At 41.4% G+C, this 18,543-nt stretch overlaps 1 protein-coding gene across 9 annotated transcripts in view; it reads right to left on the bottom strand.

The window, feature by feature from the left end:
- Positions 1–18,543, bottom strand: part of TLK2 (tousled like kinase 2) — a 42,934-nt gene that overhangs the window by 4,837 nt on the left and 19,554 nt on the right. For all 9 annotated transcript variants that reach the window (XM_058858143.1, XM_058858136.1, XM_058858135.1 and 6 more), the window contains 11 exons: positions 16,321–16,413; positions 14,671–14,781; positions 13,393–13,529; positions 11,832–11,984; positions 7,924–7,990; positions 5,993–6,090; positions 5,528–5,609; positions 3,776–3,867; positions 2,646–2,735; positions 2,007–2,176; positions 462–600 (listed from right to left, as the gene is read on the bottom strand). In XM_058858143.1, coding sequence (XP_058714126.1) covers positions 462–600; positions 2,007–2,176; positions 2,646–2,735; positions 3,776–3,867; positions 5,528–5,609; positions 5,993–6,090; positions 7,924–7,990; positions 11,832–11,984; positions 13,393–13,529; positions 14,671–14,781; positions 16,321–16,413 — 1,232 coding nt within the window. The remainder of the gene's footprint in view (positions 1–461; positions 601–2,006; positions 2,177–2,645; positions 2,736–3,775; positions 3,868–5,527; positions 5,610–5,992; positions 6,091–7,923; positions 7,991–11,831; positions 11,985–13,392; positions 13,530–14,670; positions 14,782–16,320; positions 16,414–18,543) is intronic.

Here is an 18,543-nt window from a genome sequence, read left to right as displayed (position 1 = left end):
ATTCAAGTGAAGCTCTGGCTATAGACAACACCAGGAGTTTTACATCTTTTTCAAGAGCCAACTATGGATTTTCACCTTATTTCAGAGAAATACTCTTTTCATCTCCCTGATGCACCTGAATTTCTAATTAGGTAGAGTATTTCCCTCATTCTTGCTTAAGATGTGAGATGAAGCCACACTGGACTGTGAAAGAGCAGCCAAGCCCCATTTTGGAGCTTGCTGTCTCAGCAGCATATGCAGCTTTTCACCAGACTTTTGAATATGAGCTGGTTTTCAAACACTGACCTATTGAACAGTGAAAAGCTGCCAGCCTCAACAGGAGCTGTTTGACAACAAGAGGATCTCAAACTTCCAGTGTCAAGCTGTCACAGCCAATGGCAGCACACAGAGATGACACACTTTCAAAGCTGTTTATAAACTGTTCTTGATCTTAAATTGCAAGTGCCTCAGGCATAGCTTACCAGTAGGTACCAGCCCCCTGCGATGTCAGCTCCATGCCATCAACTGAGTTGTAGCTGTCATCATCCATGATTTTGGAAAGTCCAAAATCCGTGATTTTTATCTCTCCACATGCAGTACCATTGACTAGAAGAATGTTACCTAGACAGAGGAAGGAAACAGACCTTAAGATACACATTTAGCACAAATAAAATTGCATTGAGCCTTGCACTGCACAAGGACAAGGGACCTACATTGAGCTGCACCAGATGTTTTAACTCTCAAAACCCTGAACTTCAGAGACAATTCAGGGACCACCAAGTGCTAGAGCTGATCTGCCCATCTTAAATGACCTAGTAACCTCATATTGCTTGAAGCCTGTTAGCCAAATGAGCTTCAAGCCCAGGTTGTTTTGACCCCTCTCAAAGGTCCCATTGGAAGGGCAGGTCAAAAAGAAGGATTAAGGAGAGAAGTACACATGCATGTGTTATGACTCATTCTGCCCAGAAGTTCTGACTTGCCCTGTCTTCTCAACTTGCCAGAAACGCTCTCCTTCCTGACAGTGCTCCCCGGTGAGTTTCTAAGCTCAAAAAGGCCAATTACTGCTCAGGCAAGAATCTTTCGTAAATCCATCAAGATGTCAGATCATCACTGTTTTTCTCGAAGCCTACAATAAAGTAGCAGAATGTGTGTGATGGCAGTGGATGAATCACAGCTCTAGGCAGCTGCAGGCAGAGCTCAGACAACTTGAGAACAGCCAGGGAGGAAATGGGGTCACTACAACCAGCGCAACAGCACCATCTCCTGTACACATTCCTCCTGCTGATGCAACATACCACATCACAAACCAGTTACGCAATGCTGAAGAGGTGCCACCAATACAGGGAGACAAGACAGGGTTATCTGCCCAAAGAGACGGGTGAACTTACTGGACTGGGGAAAAAAGCTATGCAGCCACTATGCATCATCCCAAAACAGAGCATTTCCATTTTCCCCCTTGTGGCTCTGCCCCAGTGGCAGAAGGAAAATATACAACACCATTTGGGGAGGATCTTCTCCACGGCAGATGTAACTGAATTAACTCAAAGACAAACCTGAGGAGTCTGTGTGTCCTCAGCTTTAGGAGCTGACACACAATAAGAAAAAACGAACATTTCAAAATTAGCTTCTGTCATCAAATTTTTAGCCAGATGATTACAGAAAGAATAAGCCAGAAGAATAGGAACATGAAACACACCAGTAATTGTGGGAACCTTTATGAAGCAGTAACAGAAGCTCTCAACAGCAGAATACAAGCAGGACATTAAGAAAACAAACACAGCCACTTGGTGGTTCAAGGCCTCATTCTTGAAAATGTTACACCTCCTTGTTTTATGTTGCAGTTCTGGGAGACAAAACCCTTTACACGTTTTCCAAATGTTCTATGCATTTTATGTTTTTTTCTTGTTGCAAGTTAGCTTTCCCAGACAGCCCTGTCTTTTCTGCTGTCTGACCAAAGGAAACTTCATTGTATTACCTGTAACCCATTCCATTTCCTTAGCATCCTTAAGCATGTCATCACAGCATACCTGGTTTAAGGTCATAGTGTATGATGGGAGGTTTGATTTCATTTAAGTATTTTAAAGCATTCACAATCTGCATGATAATGGATCGTGCCTCTTTCTCTGACATAAGCTTGTGCTGTTTCAGGTAGAAGTCCAGATCGTTCCCCTCACAGTATTCTAACACTGTACAAAACCTGAAAGAAAAACAGGAGTTGTTGCAATTAAGGCACCTGATAGAAACCAGAATACTTTGTTACTGCTTGTCTGTAACTCACCTATATGACCAATATATTAAATTAAGAGTCCTTCAGCCAATTAATCCCTTTCTAAAAGTAAGCTACCAGGAGCACAGGCCTCAATGCTCAGCAGTACAGAGATCCCCCATTAAAGACCCAGAGGCTGAAACTGGGTCAACTGTAGCATTTGCCCAGGGTCAAGAACAGGATTTACCATTAAAGCACCACATCTGACAGAATACACGACATTGCTTTGTAAGCTGGAGTCTCTAGAGTCTCAGTGTATGCTGGAAGTACACCTTGATTATTTTTGCAGTGAAGTCTAACATTGGTGCAGACACCTTCTGGATGCTCCTGGAAAGTTTTAAATACTTTGCCTTTAGCGAATAGGTCAAACAATGGGAAAGGACAGAGCAACACAACTTACGAGTCAGTATCCAGGGAGAAGTAGTCATATAGTTTAACTATTCGAGGATGATCCAGTTCTTTGTGAATTCTGTACTCTCTACATGCATGTCTGAAAACAGCAAAGTCTGAGCATTAGTCATACAAGTGACTTAATTCTAATTTCTCCAGACAGTGAATCCAGACATACCACACAGCATCCAGCTTCAATCAAACCCATCCATGATCCTCAGGCAGCTTCAGAAAAATCAAGTGAAGGAGGAACTGCACAGAAAGACCTCTTGGGAACCACAGAACCACTGTGCAGCTCCAACACTGGCAATGCTACAAAATAACTCATCTTGATTAATGGTACTGCTTGCCAAAATAGAATAACCTCATAAATTCTTAAGAGATCCAAGATAGCTGAATACAAAAATCAGCAAGTTCTAGAAGAATTCCATGATGCTTAACAGCCTAATTTCCAGGCTTCAAATCCAGCTTAGTTTTTCCCAGTGACTTGCCGGGGAATTAAGAACACAGCTTTATCTTGGAAGTCCTATGGAGAAGGCTTGGCTGCCACTCTGCAGTTATCTAACCCACGGCATTAGGGAGCAAGGGCTACCAACAGTGAAAGGCTTCCAGTAAAGAATTTCCTCCTAATATTCAGTTTAACCCTGCTCTCTGTCAGGCTGAGGTCATTCCTCCCTTGTCCTGTCACTCCAGGCCTTTGTAAATAGTCTCTTTTCATTTTTCTTGCAGCATCCCTTCAGGTAGTGGAAAGCCACAGTTAGGAACACTTATTCTAGGAAAGAAAAGGAAGTGGGAGGCTTCCAGGGAGCACAGTGCAGACGTGTACCTGAAAGATGGGCAGGAAAAACAATTTCCCATGGAACTGCTTGAACATTTCAGAGAGAAGCCACTTCAGCACTTTCCTCACAGAGCACTGGTGCTTTAAATTGTGGAGGCACAGGGCTTATACAAAACTGTGTGTGTGTATATGCACACATTTAAAACATTTCTAATCTGACCATAACTTTTGCAAGTAGCTACTGGGACAGAAAGTGGCTTTTGAAATGTGGCAAACAAATTTGCAGCCTGTCCACAGGCACTGGATAACTAAATGCAGGAAGAATTGGGAAACATGGCTGGCTGCTTTACAAACTCACTTACTTGTGATAGTTTTCTTTCTTCTCATCCCTCCAGTTTTTATTTAACTGGTGTATTTTCACAGCTACATATCTCTGTTCTGTTAAATCAAATGCCTGCAGAAAGAAGAGCTGAAAATCAGTAGGAATCACATGCTCCAGTTAATACTGCAAAAGCAGACAAGGTCTAACAAACCAATACCCCCACCAGGAAATCAGCATTAAGACACAGTAAGGGAAAAGCAAACCCACATTTTGATGTAATAAGTTGCACTAATGAATTCAAGCAACTCTGAAAACAATTGAATATTCTATGCTTTGATCTGACCCTCCTCATGGAATCTAACTCATGCGGGATTGATTTTGGCATTTTACTACCAGAGTTACAAAGTGACCAGGAAGGCAAAATTACCAAAATATAGACAGCTTTTGTACTGGGAAAGACCCCACTATTATTTCCCCAAGTCCAAAATTAATTTCCTACACTTGGGTTAATAAAAATACCCCAGCAAAATACAGAAGATTTTTCAATACTTTGTTTCACATTGGTAGCTCAGATCTCCAAATTGGAGCATAATGTTTCAGCACATATAAAGGCTGGAGAATTCAATGGCAGAGCTGTGTGATCTTGTGTATCCTTCCCTCCACTTTTTTATTATTTAAACAGTCCTTAAAGAACGGACCTCTGAAATTACACTCACAGAGCAAAGCAGAAATCTACCTTGCCTGAGAGCAACAAACAATAATATAATAATTTCCAGAACAGGACAAAATGCTGTGGTAAGCAAACAGGCATAATGTATGTTCATCTCAAAAGCTGGCCACTTAATTCCTAATACTTAATAGACTGGCAAAGACCCTGGAGAAGAAGGGCTAAGCACTTCTTTTGTTTTAATAACAGTTACAACTCTTAAGAACAGGCAGGTAGGAAACATTCATACCCTCTTCTTTCATCTGTGAAGCCAAAACTTTCTCCTTCATCAGCAAAGCAGATCAAAGTAATTACACACAGCTCACACTCCTTTTCCCCCCCATCTGAGCAGTCCAGTCCCCTAAATTTAGGTACTTATTGTTGTGCTGTATCAAAATAATAAAGCACGACAAAATTTTCAATATGTGCAATGGGACAATTATTTCCATTCTAGCCAAATTCAGCATGAATTCCAAACTTCTGAATACAAATGGGGAATATTGAGAACCAGAATACCTCTAAGTGTAATAGTCAAATAGCAAGCACTAAAGCATCCCAGGTCTTGGCTGTTTAAGAATGCTGACACACCAGGAATCCTCAGGTCTAAGGAAGTCCCAAAACTACACATGCACACACACACTGCCCCCAGTCTGCTATTTCAGAGGGTAATATGAAGGCACAAGAAATAAATCCTTATACCCCCAGGAAGTACAGGCTTTGCTCTTATTGTTGGAGCTATTTTCTCTTATTTAGAGATGTTCAGACTTGCTGTGCCATCTCAGTAAGGCTTAGCCACTGCAGATATTTGTGCATAGCATTTGACAAAACAAGTGGTTTGCTTCTCTGTCTTAACAAAAATTGAAGACTTGGTGCAACATTTTTTGACACATATTTGAAGGAAATCTGACCCCTGAGGACAAGACCAGTACCTGAAAATCTCAACTCTGATGTCTAATGCAAGCCAGATGCACGATGAGCATTGGCCCCCCCTTCTTCTCTCCATAACTCACACAGCACTGACAAAACAAGTGTAAAAACTCTGCTTCCTGCAGATCCAGATTATACCAGATTGCCATTCCAAGTTACCTTATATACTTCACTGAAGCCACCTCTACCCAGAAGATGTAACAACAAATATCTATCATTTAGCGTTGGATGGTCTTTAAATCTGGTGAGAAAGACACAGTTTAAGAAGACAGAAATAATGATGTCCTCTACACAATAAATTACAGCTACTGTACAGCTAAGAAACAACATTTTCACTTTTAGACAGAGAAATATAATTGTGCAAATGACTGGCAAATTTGATGCTATTTGATCACTCTGCACCAATGAAAGACAACTTAATGGTACCTTGATGCACTTGGAAGCCTTTGTCTTAGATGAACTTCAAGATATAACTGTACCAACCCACAATCAAGTGGCTATTGAGTTATAACATCAATTTAAAAAGGATTAAGTGTTTCCCATTGTGAAAAGACTATTTTTCATTATGAGGAGAACAAATAAAAAATTACTTTAAGTTCTTATCCCTGAATCCCATGTGCTTACTGTGAATTATCTTCATTGTGTATCCTTTTCAATTCCCTGATGTGCAGATTTCTAACCCTCTCTAGCCGTTCCAGCTCTGCCTGGATCTCTGCTTCTTCCTGCACAAGGAAAAACAAAAAGGAAAACACAACAGTGTGCAAGATACTACAGGCAGTGTTTCAACCTGACTTATTGAAATACAAATGCAATCCCACTTCTGGAGAGAAGTTATTGGCGTAACTTGTCTGGGAGATCAGAGAGATGGTCAGAGTCAATTTGCAGTCATGTGACAAGTAACAGGAATGAAAGGTGACTGGGCAATTCTGTTCACACCTATGCAGACAGAAGGAGACATATATTTACAACTCCTTGTTTATAATACTTTCTGTGATTAAGAAACCTTGTTGCTGTGGTTTTTCTCCTTCCCTGAATAAGCGCTATGGAACTGTTTTTGAAGGAATTTCAGTGCTGGTGGGACATGAGAAAGAAGACAGCCCCTCGCAGTAAGAGCAGGGATTTCATGATGTCACATGGGACGGGACAGCACCTGGACAGGACGGGAAGTGTGAGAGAATGACATTATGTTCTGCTAGTGGTAACTGCTCAAACACGTCAGAGTGTTCCTCAATGTCATATGGAAGTTCTGACATAGTGTTTGTTTAGCTGGAAGCTCTGATGCCCTCGAAAATGACATGAGAATTCATATCACTGTGGCCAGGGCCACAAACCTCAACTCAAATGTGCTCCCTGAGCAGCACAATTTGTGTATGTGACTCAGGGGACATCGTATTGTGACTATTGTGACTCTGCTCCTTCCCTTTCCAACTGGTTCTATTTTTAGACATAAAGAATGAGCCAGTTTCCAAAAGTGGAGAAGGATAAGCACAGCTTCAGACAATGCCACAATCCCAACACATTACTTCATTTTCCATTAAGGTCCACTTCCAAATGGATTCCTCCATTTTCCAGGGGTGGCAATCTTACATGCCAGGATAGATGGACCTGCAGTTAATCCCCTGGAGCAATGTGGGAGCTGTAGAGCCAGCATGGCTACAGCATTCTCACTTTTCTTTGTTCACAGGTCAATCAAGCATAATGGGCAGACTGCCAGCAGATTCTGGGTGTGCAGTAATTTTCCCTTCCACAGAAAATAACAAGGAGTATGGATGCATTAATGAGGCCTTGCATTCAGCTTGTGTGTCAAGTTACAGGAAAACAACTACATATAGAGCTCAAGCACCACCTGAAAAAGGAAGGTGCACTCCAGCAAGACACTTGCTGCTTCTTTGGTTCATTTCCAAAAGACTCCTTGGCCTTCGCAGAGATCACACCTAACCAGGAAATGGCATCTTTTTTTCCCCAGTATTTCACCTGTTGGAGTGTCCCAGAAAACTTATTTATAGGTCACTGCAATCACTTTCAAGGTAACCAAGAGCTTATCTAAATATAACCTCACCTGCAGGTACAGTTCCTACTGAGGCCAAGGTATTTGAGAACAAATGTGCATTGCAGCAGCCTGAACATGACTGGTTTGCAACCCATGAGATTTTACTGGACTGATAACGTTGGTTACTCAATATTGCAAAGAACTGGAAAAGTCAATGACTGCTGTTCTTAAAATTTTCTTCCCTTGGTCCATTCCTTGTTGTTCCCCCATGTTATACACTATACACATTCAGAGTCCAGCACCAGGCAGATCACAGTGACAGAAGACGTATCAAAAAAGTGGAACTCTGCATGAAATCCTAATTGTAAGGACACAGGAATCTATTTACTGAAGCAAAGAACATCTTCTGTGAATACCACTGCCCCAAAAAAATGATTACAAAATCCTGGCTATCCCTTTCAAGCGCAAAACCCTCCTGATTATCAAACAAGTAGTGACCTCTACAGAGAAATGCTCTTGTTCACAGAACACTGCACAAAAAGCCTTAACTGCAATTAGTTCTTACCTTTTTAAGATGACCTAGACGAAGTTTGAAGATTTCCTCCTGTTCATGGTATTCTGCTAATGTTAACCTGCATAACAAAGAAAGACTCAACCAACATAGTAGGTTTCCAAACGTGACAAAGTGAACAATCTGAAAAATGCACATTGCCAGTGGAAGTAACAACTCCATAGAGTACATCAGCAGCCAGCACAAAATTTTTTAGATAAACTCTTCAACCTATATTTTTTAATAATCAGTCTAAAGGAGAACAAAACCTTAAACCTCAACAATATCCATTAATTTCAAATTCAAGTCCCGAATAACACCTATCTAGGCTACTGACTGACTTCTAATAAAGCCAGTTAAACCATAATCTAAATATAGAAAAGTGATGCCCAAATACTCCACATCTTATTTTTCTATGTAAAGTTTGCTTTACTGACTAATTTTCAAATTTTTCTTTGTAATAAAAGCTGAATAATTCAACCGAGCTATTCTCTCTGAGACTAGAAGCACACCTGGCCACACAGCCACTGCAAACAGAACAATGACCTGGGATTCAGAACTTTTTCCTGTTTCAGGTTTTGCCCAGTGGCTTCCAGAGAAACCTTGGGAAATTTACTTAACCATATTTTTGACCTCATGTGTAGTTAGGAGAAGCAATGGGATATGGTGGATAACCCTTATATTATTGATAGTAAATGATGTGCAAAGTTTCTGCTCTAGGTGGTTGGTCAAAAGAAGTTTCATAATGTTTTCAAAGTCTTTTCCATGCCAAGTGTGCCACCACGCCACAGGTCAAAGCACAGCCTTTCACTAAAACAGTGACATAGCCCATCACTAGTGAAATGCTAAGACATGCTTAGATCTTCAGGATTAGAAAAATTAATCACTATATTAACTGTCTCATTACTACCAACAAGGAATTTGGTAAAAGCATCACATATGAACATAAAGTTATGATGTCCTTATCAACTTCATCTGTTCACTCTGTAAACAAGACATGCATGTGACAGCATACAAATACCTTTTTTTAAACCTAAACTGAGTTAAAAGCATATCCCAGGAGGATTTTTGCAACAGCAGTTATGCTCTACACAGTACTTCACACAACATTAGTGCAGGAGGCATCCAAAGCATCGACATCTCAGCTTCTTTCAAGGGGGGACCGAGTCCTACATCTGTGCAGGGAGACCTTACTCTTACTTAAACTGAGAGGCGAGAGCATTCAGCTCATCAACTGCTCATCTTGAAATGTCCCAACTTCCTTCTGTTGATAATGCAGAGGCCAGGTATTGAAACAATTGTTTCAATAAACAGTTGTTACTGGATAAACTTAATGGCAAACTCATAAGCCAAGTTCCCTATGAAAGAATCTCCAGCAGAAGGAACTGCTTCTTACAAATTAAAGACACATATAATATAAGACAAAGACAGTACCAAAAATGGTCACATGTTGTCTCATTTCATATGAAAACTGCTGAAGGCCCTGGGCTGGACCTGATGATCCTTGGGAGTCCACAGAACAGGATAGTCTGTGATTCTATGATTCTCATTCACACACACAGCTTGAATTTTAAGGTAGTCCAAAAGACCATCCCAAGAGTTTAGGTCTTTGTAATTCTGTGATTGTTTGGTTGCTGTTGCTGTGTAAGGAATAAAGAGAAAAATGAATAAACCAGCACCCAAGGTTTGCACATATGTTTGTGCACAAACACCATCATTCTGCTCATTAGGGCAGAGATGTAACAAGCACCATCAGGCTAACACTGCCCAAAACAGCTGTCACAGCAACCATCACAAAAATCAAGGGGGCTCTGAGACAAACACTGCCCTGTTTCACAGAAGCATGTTGGAAACACCCTACCTACACCTCTAGCGCAGCTGAAGGCTGCCCAAGCTGCCCTAATGAATCTCAACCAGCCGCAGTGGATTAATCTTCCTGAATGAAAACTCTTTTCTAATTCACAGGCTAGAAAACTCATTTTAGGAGAGCTTGTGTTTAAATTTGCATGACAGGACCTTCCTCTCCTTTTTAAGACACAACAACAACCACGAACCAAAGAGGAACCAAAAATCAAAGAGGAATTTGGCTGTCTGCTTCTCATTCTACTTTTAGGAACACTAACACTTATATTTAAATTGCCTAGAAGTCAGCCTCTGTAAGAGTTCCACAACGAAAAGCCTCCCTCCAGAAGTCATAAAACTTTGTTCCTGATACACAACGATCCAACAAATCCACTTACTGGATAACTAATGAGTAAGCAAGTAGTCAGTCAGTCCAGTTGCTACAGCTGACTTGCAAAACCCCCAGTGTTTTCACATAAGCTACAACACTCCACATGAACCATATCCATACCTGGGGAAAGCAGTTTTTATCAAGTACACAACAAGAAGCTTTTCTAAACCATGAAGATAGCACCCTAAACTGTATCAGTGAAAAATGATAAACCAGCAAGAAATGGAGAAAAAGACCTGGGAGCCCAAGAGCCTTCCTAGCAGAGCATGGTAAAGTTGGATTATGCCAAGGCAGGCTCACAGCACAAGTAGAAGCATCACAGACATGATCAGGATTCCCAGGGCACATCAGGACCTGTGCTGCTGTATCTCCAGAATAAGCCACACTGCACCAGACTGCTGGTGAAAAAGAATCCCACAAAAATCGGGAAAGCTCATTCTGCCCTTTGGAAGTGAAAGGTTGCCACAGAGAATAGCAATATTTCAAAATATTCATGTACAGACATTCCATTTGCTTCTCCCAGCTCAAACCTGGTGGTACAGAAGGATGACTTCAAAGTTTTATTTAGTTCTTTTCAGGCTCCCTTGGCCAGAATGACAGGGAAATGTCTCCAGCCAACTTAGTTATCTGCAGGAAGCACACAGTGTTCTCCAACACAACCCACCTGATACGCAGGTACCTATAACCTAATTTTGGGGGCACAGCCATGGAGCTGAGGACAGCCTGAATATCAAGATTCACCCAGCCTTGTGCACCATCTCTACAGAGACTGCAAAGGCAGTGGGAGCTTTTGCTTCCCATGTCCTTTTAAAGATTAAGACCAAGAATTCAAAGGGCTTCTGGAACTTTGAGGTCAAGTCAAGCCCAGGAGACTTAATAACGAAAGATGGTAAGTGTCAATGAGGTTTATGGTATTAGCCTACAGCAATATAATGACTTCTATAAAGGGAACTAGAAGAAGGTAGGGCTAAGTCTCTGACGAAATATATTTCTAACTCACAAAAACTTCTGAAAAAATAATGTTGTAGATTTCTTTTGAGCCCCAGCTTTACTCTAAAAGAATATCAAGTCTCTTAGAGCACCAGTAACTTCCAAAGAGGCAGGGGAAAACAAAAGTCAATGAGAAAAGTAGCACTTCCACCACTGCCCTGAGTCATGTGTGAACATGTCATGTTTTGATAAACAGGCCAATGCTAAATGCACTGTCTCTATAGAGTACCTTATTCCTTCAGCACCCCAAATAAACTGTTTCAAAACTCCTAACTCAGAATTCTCCACAGTAAATACACAGAAATCAAGGCTTCTAAATGTGTACAATTTTGTTTTCCTTAAAAAAGAGCACCATGTATACCCTGATACCAGTATCAATTCTGGATTTGTAACACTAAAGTCAGAGCCCACTTTTCAAACGTGACTACAACAGGAATACTGAAAAAATTACTGGACTCATAAAGAAATCAAGTTAAGCTCATACAAAGTCTGGACTCAGCAATGATCCTTGTTTTACTTCAATGAAAACTGTTTAGAACTGAAGCCAGATACTGCTGAATGCCAGGCTAATTCCACAACATTCATTTGTGCATGGAGTGAAACCTGAAGGCATGGGCAAGATTCCATTTCCCAGGAGATATTCTGTGCTCTAATCAAAGCATGTGGCTTTGTCATGCACCAAGACGGCCACAGAACCTACGTTTCGTTTTCTGCTCCATTGGTCTTGTTCTTGCGCTGCTTCTGCTCAGTGCTAGCTGGAGGGGTCTGCCCCATTGCTGGTGGCTTCCGCTTTGCTAACATTTTTCGTTGTCTTTCTATTTCTTCCCGCTGGGAATTTATCCTTTCCTGTTGCCTGAAAAGCACAGAGGAGAAAAAACACGACACAGATAACTAAGGGTGTGCACTTTGTTGTCTTCAGCATCTGTTCTTACCAGATTGGAGCCATGAATTTCAAATCAGCTGTACTTTTAAGATTTGTAACGAAATATTTTTGTACAGAAAGGGAGGATGTGCCAAACATGGTGAGTCAGAGTTTTAAAGGTATTTTTACACAAAACGGGATTCTTTTCCTTGCTCACAGAAATCTTTCAGAAAGTGAAAGGTTTAATCCATACAGGGGACATCCAAAGGAGCCCCACGGAAACCTAGGATCTATGGCAAGTCACTAACTTTGCACGCTTTCCTAGAAGCCTCTGTTCAGAATCTCAGATCTTCCTGTTAAAACTGTTCCTGAAGTCTGGCACTGTTTGACAAAGTATCCTTACACTGGAGAAGTACAGTTAAGCTATCCTAAATTCTCTGGACTATAGCCAAAACCATTCCTGATTTCACTAAGGAACTGTCTCTCCTCCAAGATAAAAAGACAGTCTTCAAACATTTCACAGTGACAAAATCACTCTTGAAATTTCAAGTCTAAATGACCTAAGCATTTGCATACCTAATTCCCTTTTAAAAAGGGACTGAGACTGCAGGTAAGTATTCCACAAGTATTTTTTCCATGTCTTACAGCACAAACTAAGGAAGAATTATAAAATCCTTAATCTGTCCTTAACATATAGTTCTTAACAGGAGCTGCCCCCTCAGACTACAGAGAAGTTATGTGATTTTAAAGGATTACACATAGCTTTCTAGTGCAGTTAATTTGCCAAGTCCTACTTAAAGGTCTAGGCCAGGTGGGAATTGACTGGATATTTCCATTAACATCCTGCATAAAGGGTCTCTGATCTTCATTTCCAGGTTTCTGCAGCCCTTTTCATTACTATTACCAGAAGGCAAAACAAGTTAAATAGTATGGATTTTATCTTTCAAGGTTCTCCACTTTCTAACTTAAGGGGAACCAACAAAAAACCCCCAAAAAAACAAAACAAACAAAAAAAAAAGCAGCAAGCTAATTAGCCTTCTTTGACTAATATTTGCAAGGATGCAAATCAAACTGACTGACTCATGATATATGTAAGATTTTGGTCCACCCCTCCACCCCAAGCACTACACGGCTGGGTGGGTGCACTGAGGATTCCTGACACATAGCAACAGTTGGCCCAGAGGCCAACTCAAACCGTTTCATTCTAGTTCAAGTCTATGGAAGTTTCAGTGGAAACAGATTTCTCACTTCAGTGTTAAAAATGTTCCCCATTGTCAGGAGTTCCTATCTGATCCTTCCATGCATCAGTCACACCATTCTCAACATTCTGACATGCAACTGCTAGGGTTTTTTTCCGACTTCTATCTCTGAGGTTAAAGACAATCCTGTTTATCCTCACTTGATGAGGTTCTGGAAGGCATAGCCATCTGTCCACTGCTCAGTGAAGGACGCGCCGTGCCGCACTGTGGTGAAGTGCCCCAGCCTCAATCGATCCTGCATGCTCTTATCTCGGCATGCCATCTTCTCCTGCTTTGACTGAAAGTAAAATAAAGCCATGTAAAAATACAAGCCATAAATTACTACCTAAGGGCTGTGCTGCATTTTATAACACCACCAATTCTTACCACTTTCTATTATTTCAATTCTGCTTATCTGAAACTCAGCTGAATATCATTGATCAAATTATTGCTGGTGCTTTGCACTGGTTTGCACTGGCAGGCATTTGTTCACCTTCATCATGACATTTCAGCCTCACTCTTCCCTTCTGATGACTGCCTGGGCAGCTCACCCATCCTATGATCAGCTGAGATCTGCATGGCAGTAGGATTAAAACTAACCCTTTGTACCAATAGCTTAGCTAGACTGCAGGCCTGGCTCTAACCAGGCCCTTACTGAGGAGATGAAGAAAGAAAATGTACCTTGAATCACTATTAAGACTAAGATACAGTGATCAGCCAGTCTTGTTCCATGTCCAGAAAGTGACACAATCTCAGCTAGGTCACTACTTTGGAGAGGGAAGCCCTGCTCAGCCAAGAACAATCAGCTTTGTGACAAAAGCAACTCAAACAGACAATACGTCCCAGCCAGCATCTGGGTAGTTTTGCCCATCCAGTGCCCACAAACAATAGGAGTAATTGACCAACAGGTGAAAGAGCAAATAAACCTCCCACACTGTTTAACCATCAGGAAAGCCAGAAATCTTTCAATACTGAACCAGGCTGGATGCTGGTGAACCTGGCACTGCTGCCAGTGTGTTGTTTTCAGTGTTATGCAAAGCAACAATCTCTAACTTTGCCATTTAAGAAGGAAATTCATGTGCCTATGTCCCAGAGTGTATCTTCAGTTCCACTGTACAATGGGACACTGCTCTTGCATTCCCAGAGCTGCACAGAGTTGCTTTTCAAGTGTATGGGTTTCCAAATCAAGCAGTGCCTGCTGCATTTACAGCTCCTTCATTTAAGGAAGAGATCACTCTGCCACTGTACAAAGTGACCAAATCTGAATGTTCTGAACCACTTCAGTCTTTGGATTACATTCCTGTTTGCAGAGAAATAATTCAAGACAGAATTCCAATTCTCTTTTATCACTAAAGCAACAGGAGCAGGTTTTTACTGCTAAGAAGATAGAGATGCTTTCAAGGACATGAACTGTGACTGCAGAGATGTTCCCTGCTCACCTTTTCTATAAGAAGCTTTTTGCTCATTGTTACACATCGATTCAACCGCTCCTTGTACTTCTCCAGCATCTTTTGCTGCTCATCTATCTGCCGTCTCAAATCACAGTTGGCCTAAAAGTGAACAGAGGACAAAGCCTGTGACTTTAAACCACTTAGAAGAGACAAACTAAGCATCACTTAAGAAGAAGTTTCTCCAGCTAGCTGTGGGGATCAGACTTAAAGTCAGCAAACCAGTAGGATAAAAGAACAGGTTTTGTTTAGTAAAACATCCAAGACAAACTCTTAAGTTTTAACTCACATCTTAACACCCCTTAAGAACAGGGAAGTTCTGTTGTCCTGGCTTACATGTAAGGAACTAAGATACAATGAGACTAAAGACAAGCTAAAGTATTTTAATGGTTTCTTTAAAAAGAAAAATTTAAGACCTTGCCACAGCTACAAAATCTCAAAATAGCTTAGTCACTGCTGGACTATCCTCCCTCTTTAGCCACAATATCGGCAGAGGAAAAGGATGGAGGAACTCTTTGTATTTTCACTTAAATTCTTCTTCGAGTCACTTTCCATCAGCCCTTCTACAAGAGACTGCTCCTAGTGGCAGCTACTGCTTCACACCACCACAGCATGCAGCAGGGCATGTGCAACCACTTTCATTAACAGTTATATTTAACCATTTCCCTTCCAATGAATAGTCTGGTAAAAAAAAAAAAAATACTAATAATTTTAAAAAAAAAAAATCTATTTCCTGCTTCATGGATTGTTTCCCACAAGCTCACATGTGCCCCATGTCTCCAATGAGCCAGACTGAGCTCTTTCAGGTGCTGAGACCAGACACACACAACTACTACTTTTAATGTGCTTTTTAATGCTTTTCAACACTTCACAAGAGCTGCCTCTCCAGCTCATGAAAGCTAAGTCAATTAGAACTCCTCCATTAAGACAAGATGCTTGATTTGAAGGTATTTATCTTTTACTGAAGAGTATTAATAGGTTAAGAGCTTTATTCTTTTGGTTTGGCCAAAGAATGTTCTCATCTCTATACATGTCTCTGATTCTCCTGAATGAGCATTTCAAAACATGGCTTCCCAGGCTACTGAGAGGTTACTGGACATCCTGCCAAACAAAAGGCAGAGTCAGTGCCACAAGACTTAGAAGAGGGGAGCAACTTGATGGAGGGAAAAGAGAATCACCATCCCTGGAAGCGTTCAAAAAATGTGCGGATGTGGCACTTGAGGACGTGGTTTTGTGAGAACATGGTGGTGGTGCTACACTTACGGCTGGACTTGGTGACCTTCAAGGTCTTTTCCAGCCTTAATGATTACACCATTCTGTGAATTCCGCAGAGAAGCCTGTTAGGTTAGCCAGCAAAATACACAAGTGTGCAACAGATCACTACTGAGGACACAAACAATTGAGCTACAATTGAGCTACTCTGCACTGTATGTCCCCAGACATCACTTTGATTCAAGCAGGCCCAAACAGTGTCCACAGGCCAGACAATTATCCCACTGGTAAAGGACAGCTGGATTTGTTTTACCTTGCAAGTGTTGGTTCTACAGCTGGTATACAAGCTCTGCAGCCTGTCTGGCACAAGCATTCTAAATACTTTTAAATAGCAGCTTTTGGAAGAGTTATCCCACTTTAAATACTTACTCTTAGTAAGTCATCTATCCTCCCCTCCTTCTTCTCCAAGTCAGAGTTCTTACTGTTTTCTAGTGCAGATATTTTTTCCATTGTGAGGTCAGACTGTAGGGAAAAATCACCATAGACCATGTTTAAGACAAACGGATAATGTTTCAAATAGTCAGCACTAACATACCAGTGTAACCCCCTCTGATCTGAACTGCTGGGTCTCAGAAGAACTGATCCCTGACATCCTGGCATTCACAGGAAGAATATTCTCCATTATTCATTTTGTTGTTGCATGGTGGGCTCCTCCAGCACAGCAGGTGCAGTGAGCCAGCACCTCTGAACAGCACAAACCAGTAACTCTCAACAGCCTAAAATATCCTCTGTGTCCTGTGAATTTTACATTTATAGTTGAGTTTTGCACACACTTTGGCGATCTATGTGCAGGAGAGCTTGTACAGAAAAAAGGCCTAAGAAAAAAAAACCACATCAAATCCCAGCCCTTAGCTGGAATATCAAATTTATGATCTTTCATCAGCACAGACAACCACCTGCAGACAACACCACCACCTGTGGGCTCTAAAGTGGTCCTGACAGAAAACACATGTATTCATTTTAAAATATTGTAACCGAGTGACAGCAAGAGTATTGGGCACAAGCTTTTGTTTCTGATAAACTGATGTGTTAGTACCCACTGGGGACAGGAGCTTTATAGCTCGAGTGAAAACTATCTGGAAAGTTTTATGGGGTGCAGAACATCTCAAATACCTTCAGAGGAGCAGTGAAGTGAGATTTATACCCAGGAACAGAAGACACACTGAAATATTCTTTGAGTGTTTCAGATTCAGCACTCAAAGGGTGGGGAAGGGAAAGGAGTCAGCATATACATGAACACAGAATCTATAACAGCCAAGTTGACACAGAGGAAAACTCTCCAGGACTGCACACACAGATTTCACACTTCTGGTTAGCAGGCACCTATTCTGTTTCTGAGAAGAGATTGCAGAGACTTACCTGTGGTGTTATTATATAACTGTTCTCCAAATTTCAAGCTTGCCTGGAAGCCAGCACCATGGAGTAAGAGACAAACCTAGCTGACTGTCGCTTTCCCAACATATGCCTGGTTTAGAAAAGCTCAAACAGAGCTCCTGCCAGCATGGCACATCAAGCAAGATGGGCCTAAATCCCAAGAGACAAAGAGGCAGGGCAGGTCACCTTACCTCTGACTCAACTTGGTTCATGCTTGCTTGCCTGCAGGAAAAACTTTGCCATGGGAAGCACCATACAGGATGTCTGTGGAGAACCTGGTGCAGCTGGTGGCCAAACAGCAGAAAGCTGCTTTAGTAAGTGACTGCTATTTCAGTTAGGCAAGTGCACAGACATGCTTGCCCTGTGTCAGATGAAGTCAGGATACATACTCCTACATGTGACTTCACACCAAGTCACCTCAGAGCACTTGGGCCCTAGCACTAACTGAAAACATTGAGGAAAACACATCATGCTGATTTGCTTTTGGCACTGCCACAAGTGATTCAAGCTGGGAATCACTGAAGTTTATATGTTTTTTAACTCTACCAACTCCAAACAGGCTTGGAAGGGAAAAACCAAGAATGTGTATGTGTCCTCATCATGCAACCGAACATCTTCCTAAATTATTTCCTGAACATATATGCTCCACCTAGATCTCTGGGGAATATGATGAAGCTGAACACTGGCAGGAAGCTTGCTCAGATAATGTCTTGCTAAGAACATAGACCTTTGTGGGCATCTTAAGCACAGAAGAAAATAAAAACACCTTGTTTCCCTCCAGGCAGGACCACGGTTTTAAGCATGAGTGTTGGGACAGCAAAGATTGACATAATCTCTGTCAGGTTCTTCAGTTGTGGCATCATTCTCACACAGATCTCTCCATGCACTGTCAGAAAACAAGGATCTTCCCAGACCAGTATTTTAACAATACAGACAACAAATGTGACCCTAGTGACACAACAGAGCCTGGACTTGAGCAAGTGAGTACTCCCAGGGGGAGGATTGCTGTCCTTGGTGAACAGAGAACTTGTACCACCTGCAGGGTTAATGGAGAATGGACCTTCCCAGCAACAAAATCATCTCTGACAGATGATGACAAATCATCACAGCCTGGTGTGAGGAAATGATTGTTTAAAAATTGCTCAAGGGAAGATGCAGAGAGATCTGAGATGAAAATCCAAAGATTAAAAGCAGGCTTGGAGAAGAAATAAACCAGGT

The sequence above is a fragment of the Poecile atricapillus genome, chromosome 27 (assembly GCF_030490865.1).
Source record: "Poecile atricapillus isolate bPoeAtr1 chromosome 27, bPoeAtr1.hap1, whole genome shotgun sequence".
Taxonomy (NCBI): domain Eukaryota; kingdom Metazoa; phylum Chordata; class Aves; order Passeriformes; family Paridae; genus Poecile; species Poecile atricapillus.
This window is presented reverse-complemented; position numbering and strand designations above follow the sequence as displayed.